The 16,310-nt window shown below is 35.8% G+C and overlaps 1 protein-coding gene across 1 annotated transcript; it reads left to right on the top strand.

Moving 5' to 3' along the window:
- The first annotated feature begins 12,569 nt into the window (after positions 1 to 12,569).
- LOC111411746 (5-methyltetrahydropteroyltriglutamate--homocysteine methyltransferase-like) lies at positions 12,570 to 15,676 on the top strand. Its single transcript, XM_023042334.1, has 9 exons — positions 12,570 to 12,742; positions 12,839 to 13,230; positions 13,313 to 13,476; positions 13,630 to 13,710; positions 13,815 to 13,981; positions 14,062 to 14,167; positions 14,312 to 14,562; positions 14,673 to 14,874; positions 14,968 to 15,676. The coding sequence occupies exons 1-9, from the start codon at positions 12,609 to 12,611 to the stop codon at positions 15,334 to 15,336; spliced, it is 1,866 nt and encodes a 621-aa protein (XP_022898102.1). The 5' UTR covers positions 12,570 to 12,608; the 3' UTR covers positions 15,337 to 15,676.
- The last annotated feature ends 634 nt before the right edge of the window (positions 15,677 to 16,310 follow it).

Raw genomic sequence — 16,310 nt, 5'->3', positions numbered from 1 at the left:
ACCTACACTCTTCTTTACTATTTCAGTCAACGGTATGGTGATGGTGCTAAAATCTCTTACAAATCGCCTATAAAAACTAGCTAATCCATGAAAACTCCTAACTTCAGTTATAGTCTTAAGTGTTGGCCATTCCTTTATAGCTTTTATCTTTTCTTCATCGACTTCCACCCCGTTAGCACTAACCACAAATCCTAGGAAAACAACTCTATCCATACAAAATGTGCACTTTTTAAAATTAGCATATAAATTGTTTCTTTCGCAACACAACAAGCACACAATTTAAATGTTCTAAATGCTCATCTAGGTTTTTGCTATAAATTAAGATGTCATCAAAATAAACTACAACAAATTTTCCAATAAAAGCATGCAAAACATGGTTCATTAAACGCATAAAAGTGCTCAGTGCATTAGTGAGTCCAAACGGCATAACTAACCATTCATACAATCCATACTTAGTCTTAAACGCCGTTTTCCATTCATCACCCTCCCGCATGCGAATTTGATGATACCCACTCTTAAAATCAATCTTACTAAAAATGCAAGCACCATGCAACTCATCAAGCATATCATTTAGCCTAGGTATTGGGTGACGATACTTTATCGTGATATTGTTGATAGCTCGACAATCCACGCACATTCTCCAAGTCCCGTCCTTCTTAGGCACCAGCAAGATAGGTACAGCACATGGACTTATGCTCTCCCTAACATAACATTTGCTCATCAACTCCTCCACTTGCTTTTAAAACTCCTTTGTCTCCTCGGGATTGCTTCGATAAGCTGGTCGATTCGGTATGACAGCTCTGGGTACAAAGTCAATCTGGTGCTCGATGCCTCTGATTGGTGGCAATCCACGTGGCATCTCCTCAGGAAGCACATCGTCGAACTCCTGCAATAAAGACTTAACCAAACTAGGGAGGGATGTGTTAGAATCCTCAAAATTAAGAAGGGATTCCTTGTATACTAACAATATCATTTGCCTATTATCGCTCATAGCATTTTTCAACTCACTCTCTTTTGTATAGAAGTTGACCTTTGGCTTTTCTCTCTGCTCAGCTGACTCTTTTTCTCTCCTCTCAACTGACTCTTTTTTCTCTCCGCTCATGTGGCTTCTCTCTCTTTTCTCCACTCTCAGCCACCTCACTATTTTCTCTCTTATTGATGGTTTCACTATTGCCTCTCCTTTTTCCTGACTCTCTAATTCTCTCGTCTTCCTCACTTTTCAGCTTGATTTGATCTCCATACACTTGTGCCGGTGTTAATGGCGCAAGAGTAATAGTCTTCCCATCCTTGACAAAGCTATAACGATTCCTATATCCATCATGTGTGACCCTTCTATCATATTGCTATGGTCTTCCTAATAAGATATGACCCACATGCATAGGCACCACATCATATACTACTTTGTCACTATAACTCCCAATTGAGAAATTAATTAAAACTCTTTTATTCACCCTAACTTTCCCACTTTCATTCAACCATTGCAACTTATAAGGCCTAAGGTGTCTTAACAATACTAGTCCTCATTTCTCAACTAAAGTTGTGCTAGCTACATTCGTGCAACTCTCACCATCAATAATCATACTACACACCTTATCGTTGACGTAACAACGTGTGTGGAATATATTTTCTCGCTACTGCTTCGAATCATCCACTTTGACTTGAGTGTTAAGAGCTCTCCTTGACACCAACAATTCCCCAACAGCAAGCTCCAATTTTTCCTCTTCTTCAATGTCCTCCAATGCATGCATGTTCTCAAACTCTCCTTCACTTTTACTCACCACCTTTCCATTATCCAACAAAACCATTACCCGTTTATTTGGGCATTGAGAAGCAATGTGCCCTGACCCCAAGCATATGAAACACTTGATATCTCGATTCCTTGATGGTTGTGAATCTATTTGGGTGCTGTTTTGCTAGCACTTTCTTCTTTCCTTTTATGCCACTCATTCCTACCTTTAGGTACAGCTTTATCACCTTTGTTGTTGTTGTTGTTCCACCCTGACTTCCAAGATGGATTAACACTCGAAGTTCCTAACAGCTGCCTAGCTGCCCCTTTCCTCTTCAACTGTCTCTCTACCTTCATAGCCACATGCAACATGTCTCTCAACTCCACATAATGTTGCAACTCCACTACATTGGCAATTTCCCTATTCAACCCATTCAAGAATCGTGCCAGGTAGCCTCCCAATCCTCCACCACATTGGCCCTAATCATGAGTATTTCCATCTCCTTATGATAGTCCTCTACACTTTTCGACCCTTGATATAGACCTTGCAATTTTTGATGAATCTCTTGCTAATAGTGGCTAGGAACAAACATCTTTCTCATCAGTGACTTCAATTCCTCCCAAGTGCTAATTGGTCTTCCCCCACTCCTATGTTGTGAAGTAATCACTTGATCCCACCATGAAATTGCATAGTCACTGAACTCCAAAACTGCTAACTTCACCTTTTTCTCCTCCGAATAGTTATAACACTCGAAGATCATTTCAACCTTCCTTTCCTACTCCAGGTATGCCTCGGGATCACTCCTTCCTTTGAATGAAGGAACTGTCATTTTTATATTTCTCAAGTTTCCATCCAACTCCTCCCTGCGATCATTCCGACCCCGTCTGTAGAACCTATTGCCTCTATTCCTCATCCTTCCCATCTCAACACCATGAAATTCATCTTCGCCCATATCACTCCCATATCCATACTCCTCTCACTTTTCCCTCCTAGGCTCCCATCTATTCGGTCCTCTGGCATTGGATACATCCACTCGATGCCCCCGACTAAGATTAGCCACCGATGTATCTAATCTATTCATCCAAGCCTCCTGCTTCTCCAACCTATCTCTCACATCTCCTAACGTCCTCTCAAACCTTTGCACTAAGTCCTTCGATGCATTGTTATTATTGCCTTATTGGCTTGAGTTTGATTCTGCCCTTTCTGACATCCTAACACTAAAATTTTATTTTATTGCCTCACCAAAAATCACTCGGAACACACACAAGGCTTTTACCCTCTATTAAGCTCACCTCTCTGCCTTTTACCACTCAGTTCTTTCAACAATTGCCTCTAGGAACAATCAATGAACTCAATCAATCAATCAATTCGTGTAGAATTTCCCAAACCGGATGTGACTCAATAATTGTAACAAAGGACTCAAAGAAAACTTTTAAAACTTAATTTGAATTGAAGGAATGGAATGATTCAATGTATCCAAGTAATTTAGAAACGATAATGAATAATAAAAGTTGGTATTTGACGGATCAATAATATTTAACATTTTTTTTTACTATACGGATGAACAGTACCGTACGGATGAACAGTAATTTTTTTTTAGATCCGGAAATCAATAACAAAACCAACAAAGAAAACGAAAACTAATTTAGGCGATAATTGAGCCCAGAAACGAAATTTGAAGATTTTTTATGAAACTTTTGGATTAAAGGATCAAGAAAATCTTCTGGACACAAGAACACAAGGAATTGAAAAAAAAATTAGAAAACAAATGATATAACCTGATTAAATTGGAGCCAAAGCTATGATACCAACTGATGCGAATCCTGTAGCAATGGAAACTACGAAACCCACAACGAGATTGATGCGGAATCCAATAACACCAATACTAACCCGATTTTGGATCTTGAACCCCAAGAATTGAACCAAGAAATCCTAGATTAGCGAAAAACCTAAAACTCCTTGAATTACAATTAAAAGAACCCACAATCCGATTGATTAGAACGCCACAAGAAGTTGAATCTTGATAAGTTTCAAGATTGTTCAAGAAGAACAATAAATTGAAAGAATAAATTTCTCTCTATAATATTAATTCAAAGTCAAAAGTTCAAAAGTTGTTATAATGAAAAGTAATCTCCTATTTATACTAATGAATAAAAACGTCCAAAACCATCAAATTATAGTAATAATTTGATTTCATAAGAATTCTATCGAAACTAGGAAATTCGGCCAAAATTAGAAAATTCGCCAATTTTTTTGGCTGGTGCGGCCGCATGGTGTAAATCTATGCGGTCGCATGCTTCAACTGGAATTAGACTTTTGGTTTTCAGTATGCATGTGTGCGGCCGCATGGTGTTGTTTTCAGCCTCCGCTTTCGTCGCTTGATAACAAATTGATCCAAATTGATTCGGCCTTCGACCCGAACATGAAAGTTGCTCCATTTTGAGTCCCGAACATGGTTCCATCAATGGTTTCTTAAACGAGCAATCTCATCGCTTGTTTTACTTGCTTTGCCCTTGATCGCGTCATTGATCCGCCATCGACTATCAACGGATCTCATCTCGCACTTGCTTTCGTCGGGCTCGACTCCTGAATCATATCAGTTAGGTTGGCCACATAAGTCACTTTCGAGAAGTAGATGGCCTCGCGTAAAGGTAGAGCTCCCCTGGGGAGTCGATGGTCTCGCGTAGAGGTAGAGCGCCCCCGGGGGGTCAATGGTCTCACGTAGAGGTAGAGCACCCCCAGGGAGTCGATGGCTTCACGTCGACCTGTAGTGACCCGCCTTGTTCGTCGTTGGGGGTGGTTCTGTAGGCTAACTTATATCACTTAAGTTTTTGTTGGATAGATTAAGTTGTAATTTTAAAGATTAAAATCAAGAATCAGATTGAATTGATCAGTTTTGAATTAATAACATCAAAACTTCAATTATTTTGCTAAAATCCAACAAAATTATCCACTCAATCGAACTTTGGTCCTTTCAACCTAGTGTCGAGTTCTCTGCCAAGCCCTATAAGAATCACAAATCTTGGTGGCATTGAGGGGCAAATGTAAGTATTTATTTATTTTTATTTTTTAATTTACGTTCGATGTGAACCTTTTATTGGTAGAAACAGTCATTCCGTCTCTTTTCGATGAATTTATTGCTTATACGTGATTCAAACATTTATGCCCCGTTTGATCATATATTATTTAAAAACTCAATTTTTTTCTCAAACTCATTTTCGATCATTTATTCTTCTAACAAAATAATTTTACACATAAATCTAAAATTTTTACCTACTTTTTAACCACACACAGTCCAAACAAAACTCATTTTTCTTATACAATATGAGCTCAATTAGAAGCATAAGGGCATTTATGTATATTTTGTTAAATCTTTGCTTGCTACTAGAACGCAAGTAGGTGGATTGGGGTGTGCCATCCAATCAAAGTCATTTTTTTAATCAAAGTCATAATTCTAACTTCATTATCTAAGATGGATATGATTTTTATTTATGTTCCTATCCTCTTCTTTTTCTAATTAATATTTATAGAATGATGTAGAAAATGAAGAATCATTAATTGGGATGTACTGTTAAGTGGATACAGCTCTTTAGACAACTTAATGTCTTAGCACGATTCATAATTATGTTATACTAAATTCTTTTGTTGGTTTGGTGCCCCATGTTAGAAGAAAATTCGACCTGCTAAATTTGGATAGATTTTATTTTAAACCTTGCTTGGTTTTTTTACAGCTTTTTTCCTTTTCCAAATTTATGTAAAATAAAATTAGTTGACAGTAGAATAGTTTAATAGACCCAAGGAAATTTCGAATGATGTAGTATCAAAACCATTGTCTATACCTCTAACGCTTTTATATTCTCCTGATTTTTTACTTGATAAAAGTAGACAACTGTGGAGAATTTCACTAAATATGCAGATTTATCGTTCCAAATTCTATGAAATATCAATATAAGATTACGAGACGTATAAGAAGTAGAACAAAGAAAACGAAGAATTTATCCAAAGAAAGATTAATGTATGCCAATATGCGGCAGTTTTGCCGATGTAAAATTGAAGGTAATAATCTGAACATTTCTACTTCAAAAACAATAATCTAATTAATTAAATTAAGGGTTCCATATTTCTAATAAAATAAGGGCAGAAAAAAATGGACAATAATTTGGGTACTTGTGTTTACAAATACTCAAATAGAGAAAGGGTATTAATTTTAAAAAAAAATTCCTTAAAAAATAAAATAATAAACTTCTTCATGGATATTCAAATACAGATTTATTAAACAGTAAATCCACCAACTCATCACCTCTCCACTAGGGGCCACACAATTTTGAACAAATTTTCATTTTGAGCAGTCAACTTCTTGTTTCTTCAAATTTATCATAAATCTCAATTGTATTTCAAATTTATCACAAATAATCATTCCTCACGATGATTAATGTTATATTTCATGTGACGAACGTATTAACTTACATGGACAATAAGAACATTAATTGTACCTTTTCATTATCTAGTTATATAATAATTGTAAAGATTTGGGTTGCTGAAATTCTTAATCTCAATTGATGATTTGCAATTTAAGTGAAAACTCAGCCCAATGATTGGTCCATTTAACCGAAGGTTCCAGAATTGCTAAAATCGTGTTTTGGAAAACGACTTCATTTTCAAGTGCGTCCTATGTTGGATTTCTTACACTTGGCATTTGGATGACCGTTGGATCATTTTACTGGACTTATCTCATATAAATTCTGGTGCTAACCCTAGGGTTATGAGACTTTTCTCTTTTAAACCCTAATCTCGTTTACTGCCGTCTCTTCTTCTTTGTTCTCTTCATCTTCTGGATGATTTTTCATGTAATTTCTGAGTGAAATCTTGTAATAGTCTAATAGAAGTGATGAGATCTATCTCTTGGTTAGATTAGTGTATAATTTCTGAGGGCCTTTGTGGTTTTGAACGGCAAAACATTTTTCTTTCTTCTGTAACTTGGTTTTGTCTGATTTTGGGGCTGTGATAGTGGATTTGAGCGTAATCCTAACGGATGCTCAACGGGGGATGTAGGCATTGAATTTGGTCGCTGGACCTCCAGAGCCTAGGGCAGAAAACTCTTCGTGGTCTTTATTTTCTTGCAATTTAATTTATGTATTTTTGTTAAATCGGTTAAGTCAGAAAAGGGGTTTGTCTTGTTTGGGACCTACAATAATTATAGCTGGAACATGAAGGATATGACGGTGACCACAAGCCGGAACATGGAGGATATGGCAGTGATCACAAGCTGGAATATGGGGGATTTAGCAGTGACCACAAGCTGGAATATGGCGGTATGGTGGTGATCACAATCCGGTACATGGGGGATATGGCGAACGCAAAGAGGGGGTGATTGAGAAGATCAAAGAGAAGATCCATGGTGGAGAAGGCAAACATGGGCTTGGCAAGGAGGAAGGAAAGAAGAATAAGGAAGACAAGAAGAAGAAGCACGATCACGATCACAAACACCATGATGACAGTAGTAGCAGTGATAGCAATTAAGTCTTCAAGGATGTCTTAAAGAGTTTATCTGTTGTATTATTTAGTCAGTGTTTGTTTAATATTGTGCATCATAAAGTATTATGCGTTTCGACCGTTCTATTTTAGAGGTTGTGTACTCTCTAAGTTGCTTTCTGGCACATGCGTGGTTTGGCGTCGAAGGTCTTCATCAGCTAGTTGCTACAAATAAGGAGAAAAATGAAAATTTGAAAATTTGTGTCTTTTTTATTGAATGCTTAATAGGGCAGGAATACGTATGCAATGCGCACTAGTGCTTTTAAAGGTATTAATATAAATTACATGATTTTCTCTTGTGTTTCGAACCTATTGTTGTAGCTTTAATAAATTTTAAAATTAATTAGCAATTTCTTGTGAATATTAGTTTGCTAGATTGTCCTATTTTTAGGCTTTGCTAAGGTTCTAGTCCTTGATGAAGTTACCATTTTATTTTGAGTGGTTATATTCATAAATCCTTTTAAAAATACATCATATTTTAATTACATAAAAGGACATCAAAGATAAATAATGTCAATTTCAGGATAATAATGTGATGGAAAAAAAGTTGGGGACATAAATATTATAATGATTAAAGATTATGCACATTTCATGCATTTGAATAGGTGTCTTTTCAAATAAAATTGTTTAAAACCTGATTTTGCTCCTCGATAGAACCCTTAAGTTTTTGTTGGATAGATTAAGTTGTAATTTTAAAATTAAAATCAAGAATCAGATTGAATTGATCTGTTTTGAATTAATAACATCAAAACTTCAATTATTTTGCTAAAATCCAACAAAATTACCTACTCGACCGAACTTTGGTCCTTTTAACCTAGTGCCGAGTTCTCTGCCAAGCCCTATAAGAACCACAAATCTTGGTGGCATTGAGGGGCAAATGTAAGTATTTTTTTATTTTTTTTTTAAATTTACGTTCTATGTGAACCTTTTATTGTTAGAAACAGTCATTCTGTCTCTTTTCGATGTTAATTTCTTGCTTTTACGCGATTCAAACACTTATCCCCCGTTTGATCAAATATTATTTAAAAACTCATTTTCAATCATCTATTCTTCCAACAAAATGATTTTACGCATAAATCTAAAATTTTTACCTACTTTTTAACCACACATCTTTCAAACAACACTCATTTTTCTTACACAATATGAGCTCAATCAGAAGCATAAGGGTATTTATGTAATATTTTGTTAATTCTTTGCTTGCTTGTAGAACCCAAGTAGGTGGATTGGGGTGTGCCATCCAATCAAAGTCATAATTCTAACTTCATTATCTAGGATGGGATATGATTTTTATTTATGTTCTTATACTCTTCTTTTTCTAATTAATATTTATAGAATGATGTAGAAAATGAAGAATCATTAATTGGGATGTACTGTTAAGTGGATACGGCTCTTTAGAAAACTTAAAGTTGTTGGAATTTAGTGTTAGTGGATGAAATCAGATTCATTCATACCGTATATGTAATTTAAATATTGAATTTATGCATACCGTATATGCAACATACCGTATTTACGCACATCGTATATACAAATTACCGTATATGCATATTACCGTATTTACAGCTTACCGTATATGCAGCATTCCGTATTTGCAACATCATTCCGTTTTTTCAACAATTTACCGTATTTGTAATAGCTAACCGTATTTACATATACCAGTCTTGTATATATCGTATATGCAGTGAACTAGATAAAATATAGAAGATTTAAATTGCAATTGAAGAAACAAACTAATTTGATCAAATTAATCTAGTTGACCAAATAACGCTGATTAATTTTTAATAAATATAAATAGAACAATAGCATAATAAAATTGCAAATTATAAGAAGCGCGCGAATAAACTGCAGAAATGTTAAATAATTGATGAACTTTCAACTTGAGGCCTGTGCGAACACAATTTTCTTAAAACAGATTCGCTCACTCACCATAAGTGCTTAAAATTTAACCCGAGCGTCTGTTTCCCAGGATACAACGATAAACCAGTAGAATCTGAGCATTGCAGAAACTATTCCGACGAACTGACTTGGTATTTGAACAATATTACCACCCAAACGTTTGACAGAAACTGTATATGCAGACAGACAGAACAATACTGTATATGCAGACGGAACAATAAATTTTCTGGTGTGTAAGAATTGCTGGAAAAAATGAGGTTTAATATAACTTAAATTTGCTCATTAACTCTGTGATAATAAACATTGGAGTTGCTTCAATTTCCGCAGTAACCATTGGAGTTTTAGCAGTTTCAGAAACTTAAAAGTCAGTTGGAGAAAGTAAAAAATTGCAAAACATGAACACTCCAAACGGGCCAATTTTCGCTCTGTTCAGTTCGATACTCGTGTACACAGGTCACGTTGGCACACAAGTTCGAGGTCCGAAGGCTATTTCGGTCCGTGATTTGTACCCTCTGCGCGCATGTGGAGAGAGCATCTATGCTACACATCATTACACCCTTCCAATGTGTAGCCATATATAAAGTGGTTCATACTTTCTTCATTTTCCTATGTGGGACAAATCCAATTTTCCCACATAAATCATCTTCTAATGGTCAACTTTGGACTCCAATTTCTCATTCATCCAAGCTTCATTTTTTACAAGTATACAATTTCGATGTTCTCACGGAGGAGAACACAAATCAATATTGATTTTCCAAATTGGACCAACAGGTGCCATCGAAAATTGTGTTAAAAGTAAGTCATTTACACATTTTTCCAACAAAAGTCTTAGCACGATTCATAATTATGTTATACTAAATTCTTTTGTTGGTTTGGTGCCCCATGTTAGAAGAAAATTCGACCTGCTAAATTTAGATAGATTTTATTTTAAAACTTGCTTGGAATTTTACAGCTTTTTTCCTTTTTCAAATTTATGTACAATAAAATTAGTTGACAGTAGAATATTTTAATAGACCCAAGGAAATTTCGAATGATGTAGTACCATAACCATCTCCCATACCTCTAATGCTTTTATATTCTCCTAATTTTTTACTTGATAAAAGTAGACAACTGTGGAGAATTTCACTAAATATGCAGATTTATCGTTCCAATTCTTTGAAATATCAATATAAGATTACGAGACATAGAAGAAGTAGAACAAAGAAAACGAAGAATTTCTGCAAAAAAAGATTAATGTATGCCAATATGCGGCAGTTTTGCCGATGTAAAATTGAAGGTAATAATCTGCACACGTCTACTTAAAAAACAATAATCTAATTAATTAAATTAAGTGTTCCATATTTTAATAAAATAAGGGTAGAAAAAAATGGACAATAATTTGGGTACTTGCGTTTACAAATACTCAAACAGAGAAAGGGTAAAATTAAAAAAAAAATATTCCTTAAAAAAATAAAATAATAAACTTCTACATGGATATTCAGTACAGGTTTGGTAAACAGTAAATCCACCAACTCATCACCTCTCCACTAGTGGCCACACAATTTTGAACAAATTTTCATTTTGGGCAGTCAACTTCTTGTTTCTCCAAATTTATCCTAAAACCTCAGTCGTATTTCAACTTTATCACAAATAATCATTCATCGCGATGATTAATGTTATATTTCATGCGACGGACGTATTAACTCACATGGACAATAAGAACATTAATTGTACCTTTTCATTATCTAGTTATGTAATAATTATATTTCGCAACTTGTAAAAGTCATGTTTATATTACATAACACAAGTTGATAATTGATATATCTTGTCCATATTTGGCCATCACCCACTCAAATTTTAACCCAATACTATATAAGTGACATTATCTTAAAAGTAATGAGAGAATATCAAATGAGGACATGATATCTCAACTCACTTAACATGTTATTCTTTTGAAAAATCATTTTTCTTTTGAGTATCATGATTTCAATTTTCAAAAGTCGAAGTTTACATTCCAATTCAGCCAGTACAACGAATGTTAAGAGTTCATATAAGGATGAATAATGTTATACATCACCACTGCTTATTGCATCGTCTAATTGCAAATTGGATCGGTGTCACATTATCCCATTAATAGAAATACGTCGTAAGTTTATTAAAAATATAAGAGTGATTCTATTGCTATTTAAATTGATACTAATCATCGATATTGATACATAATATTACTTTACAAGGAAACCTCTCTGTCATAGTGTCATACAAATTATGATGTTAAAAATGAGCTGTCTGTGGCTCTAAGCAAACCCAAGAAATTTCACTTTCCCACCACCCACCTTTCCCGCTATAAATAATCTCCTTCACCCTTCTACAAAAATCGCGTTCTTCCCTTGTCTCCAATCTCTCACAATCTAGCAAAACCAGACCTCTTCCTAAAGGTGCGGTCCTCCTTGTGCTTTTGTGCCATTTTTACTCCACCACTCATTTCTTGTATTTAATTATGCTTCACTCCGTTAAACAGTGTTTCTTTATCTAGTTTCGACTTCTTTTTAGTTTTGTCATATTAAATTTATAGTTTCTTATTAGCCCTTTTTAGTTTTTTGTTCAATTTGTAGTTTGTCAAATACCATTTTCGAAGTTTTTCTTCGTTTTGTTTAGATCTACTGGTAAGAATACATCTCAGTTGAATGCTGTATTTTTTTAGCATACTTTGTGATTGAGGACAATTGACTAAGCATTCATAATGATTTATAATTGGGTGATAGCGAGTGGTGCGGGTTGGTATTAGATGTGTATAGTACGAGTAAACTTTAAATGGCAGATCCGGGCGGTGCCGTGGTGGAAACTAGTAGATCTGTATTTGACACTTTGCTCTGTGCTGATTATTTGTGAATCATTCTGCATTGTTTTATAGTTTCATGTTTTCAGCATGTACCGTTATTCTGTATTTGGATCTTGGATACTTCAAATTTTAATGTTGGTTTTTTTATTTAATGCTACTTGATGAGTGATTGTTCTTAAATCTAATGCCTACTTATTTAATGAGCTAAAACAACTGTTCTACAATTTGATTTTTAAATGGGAGCGAATCAACAATTTTCAATTACAATGTATTTGATTGGAAAATTTTCCATGGAGAATGGCCTTTTTCCATCCTAATTTCGACATTTGGAGTGTTTAATTGCCATTTTTTCCATGAAAAATATTTTCCAACATTTAAAAAATATGCCTAGTTTTCCTTTATTTGAGGAAAACATTTTCTCTGGGGAGATAGGGTTCTGTTTTTCTCAAAATAAGGAAAACATTTTCCATACTAATCAAACATGTAAAAGTGGCAACCAAAAACTTCCATTAACAAATGGACTATTTTAGCTTACTGCCAACAATGCTTATGAACACTTTATAGTTCATAAATTATTCTGGACTTAAGGATCAACAAAAATATCATTTTACATACTGGTAACTGATCTCATTTCCCTCATGCAGATTGGCGTAGATACCATTCCAGTGCTTGTTGGCCCTGTTACATACTTGTTGCTCTCAAAGCCTGCCAAGGGTGTTGAGAAAGCTTTCCCTATTCTATCTCTTCTTGACAAAATTCTTCCTATCTACAAGTAAGGGTAATTAGTTTTTCACTTTTTTCAAATGGTGAGTCTCCATATTCATTGCTCTTATGTGAATCTTCAATCGAATTTGCAATTCCCTTTCAGGGAAGTTATTTCTGAGTTGAAGGCAGCTGGTGCTTCATGGATTCAATTTGATGAGCCCACTCTAGTGATGGATCTTGAATCTCACCAATTCGAAGCCTTCACTAAGGCCTATGCTGAACTTGAGTCAACTCTATCTGGACTTGAAGTTCTCGTTGAGACTTACTTTGCTGATATCCCTGGGGATGCATTTAAAACCCTTACCTCTCTGAAGGGAGTTACTGCCTTTGGTTTTGACTTGGTACGTGGCACCAAGACTTTGGATTTGATAAAAAGTGGATATCCTTCCGGAAAATACCTATTTGCAGGAGTGGTTGATGGAAGGAACATTTGGGCTAACGATCTGGATGCATCTCTCATCACCCTGAAGTCTCTAGAAGGCATTGTGGGGACGGGTATGTTGTCCAAATGTTCTGTTACTAGTTCTTTTAAATTTCGCTTTTCTGGGCACATTTTTCTATTGATTGTGTGATGCAGACAAGCTTGTTGTCTCCACCTCCTGCTCGCTACTCCACACTGCTGTTGATCTTGTAAATGAACCTAAGCTGGACACAGAAATTAAATCATGGCTTGCTTTTGCTGCCCAAAAAGTTGTTGAAGTAAATGCTTTGGCAAAGGCATTGACGGGTCAGAAAGACGAGGTATACGTCTCTCTTATCATCCTTAGAAATATGAAGTCGGATGGTATTCGAGTATCTCGAAACTGTTTGCAAAGTTTTGCCCTGTAAATTCTGGTCTTTTAGTCACTAACATTATTATTGACCCTGCACATTTGGCTTCTGTCCACTTTTCAGGCATTCTTCTCTGCCAATGCTGCAGCTCAGGCTTCCAGGAAATGCTCTCCAAGGGTGACTAATGAAGCTGTCCAGAAGGCTGTAAGTGATTAATCTGCGTACTTTTTTCTCTGAAATTTTAAGGGCGCTTATTGCTGTTGAAATTTTTCTATACTTACCAATGTTTACTGCCTATGGTCGCTCAGGCTGCTGCTTTGAAAGGTTCTGACCACCGTCGCGCCACTGATGTCAGCACTAGACTTGATGCACAGCAAAAGAAGCTTAACCTTCCAATCCTTCCAACCACGACCATTGGGTCCTTCCCTCAGACCATTGAACTTAGACGAGTTCGCCGTGAATACAAGGCCAAGAAGTAGTTGTTTTGCCTTGCTGTTAATTTTATTTCAACATTCTTTTTAAGTCCTTATCTGAAATTACGATTCTTCCTTGTAGAGTCTCTGAGGAAGAGTATGTGAAGTCCATCAAAGAGGAAATAAAAAAAGTTGTTGAGCTTCAGGAAGAGCTTGACATTGACGTTTTGGTTCATGGAGAGCCAGAGGTAAGCTAATAGAAGCGGTAGTCTGTGAAACAAATAATGAAAATTGCCATTGTTGAGAATGATGGGTAGTTATTATGTTGCATACTTTATTTTCCTATAGGTCATCCAAAAATTTGACTTTACTTTTGAATGTTTAAATTCCAGAGGAATGATATGGTTGAGTACTTTGGAGAGCAATTATCTGGTTTTGCATTCACAGCTAATGGGTGGGTGCAATCTTATGGATCTCGTTGCGTGAAGCCACCAATCATCTACGGTGATGTAAGTCGCCCCAAGCCAATGACTGTCTTCTGGTCCACAGCTGCCCAGAGCATGACCAAGCGCCCAATGAAGGGGATGCTTACTGGCCCTGTTACCATCCTCAACTGGTCTTTTGTCCGAAATGACCAACCAAGGTACATGGGGGTACCTGCTCCTTTGTCCCTCCAGCTATGATTTGTAATTTTTTCATCCTTCTTTCTTTTCATTCAGATTATAATTGACTTAATATTTTCTTGGTTGCCAGATTCGAAACTTGCTATCAGATTGCTTTGGCCATTAAGGACGAAGTGGAGGATCTTGAGAAGGCTGGCATTACTGTTATCCAAATTGATGAGGCCGCATTGAGAGAGGGATTGCCTCTTAGGAAAGCTGAGCATGCGTTCTACTTGGATTGGGCTGTACACTCTTTCAGAATCACCAATGTTGGCGTCCAGGATACCACCCAGGTATGCTTTGCTCTAGTTCCTTCCATGCTATTATGATTTAATTTTGGTCCCTTCATGTTTGGTACACTGTGAACTCATCTTTTGTAATGACAGATCCACACGCATATGTGCTATTCCAACTTCAATGATATCATCCAGTCTATCATTGACATGGATGCTGATGTCATCACCATTGAGAACTCCCGTTCTGACGAGAAGCTCCTTTCTGTTTTCCGCGAGGGAGTGAAGTACGGTGCAGGAATTGGGCCTGGTGTTTATGACATCCACTCCCCCAGGATACCATCAACAGAAGAGATTGCCGATAGAATTAACAAGATGCTTGCAGTGCTTGAAACCAACATCTTGTGGGTCAACCCTGACTGTGGTCTCAAGACTCGCAAGTACGCTGAAGTGAAGCCAGCCCTTCAAAACATGGTTGCTGCTTGCAAGCTTCTCAGAACCCAGCTTGCCAGTTCCAAGTGAGTTATTATAGGCACATGACGTCTGAAATCATCCGATTCACTATACCTTAAATGATAGTTTTTTTACAGTTAAATAAACGCTTTTCATAATGAAAATGATTGAACAGGCGTAGTCTGCCCTGCCCGGTGGGCATTTTGTTATCTTGTTTTTTGAGTTTCCTTTTTACAATTATGAAAGTATTCTGTAGTATGAGGAGTAATGCCTTTGGTATGTTTTAGAGGTCACATACCTGATGAACGTGCCTCTGCGAGTGGACTGAAATGCTATTTTCAGATTGCGAATATTAGATATTAGTTATTGAATTTTGCCTATAATACTCGTTTTTATCATTTCCACATAACTAAACTATAGCTCATGAATTTCGACTATCGATTACTTTCTTTGTACCCACAATTGTAGCTTCACTCTATAATACGAATGCTTTCACAGTTCCGTTATGATTTTATTTTGTTTGTGTTGTTTGATGGGGACTGGCAATTGATATTGCAAATGCAGTTGAATAGAAGTTCGATATTTACATTCTGCTTTCTCTATATTTGAAGATGACACTATTTGGTACATTCTCAATTTTCAAGCATTAGCATTTCGATTAAAAATAGGATAAAAATTATTTGTTGTAGGACTTTTTATATTGTTTAGATTAGGACTTCTTATTCTTTAAGTTTTTTATTACTTATAGGGTGTGGTTGGGAGCCATTTTTATGTAAAAATGCATTTTAGAATAGTAAATTGATGGGAAATATGTGGCTGAAAAATAAGGAAAATTTTTTTATTTACGTATAATATTATTTTAATAAAAAATGTATTGTTGAAAAGAATAGAGGGAAAAACCCATTTTGAAAAAAATGGGTATCAAACCGGATCTTATTCTTTTAGGTTATTAATTACTTATCTTGCTTGAGTCAATAGGAATAGGGATTTAATTTGTTTATATAAGCAAAAAATTTGTACAATTTTCAATCATTAGCTTCAAT

Source organism: Olea europaea, chromosome 2 (assembly GCF_002742605.1).
Source record: "Olea europaea var. sylvestris chromosome 2, O_europaea_v1, whole genome shotgun sequence".
In the NCBI taxonomy this organism is placed as follows: domain Eukaryota; kingdom Viridiplantae; phylum Streptophyta; class Magnoliopsida; order Lamiales; family Oleaceae; genus Olea; species Olea europaea.
This window is presented reverse-complemented; position numbering and strand designations above follow the sequence as displayed.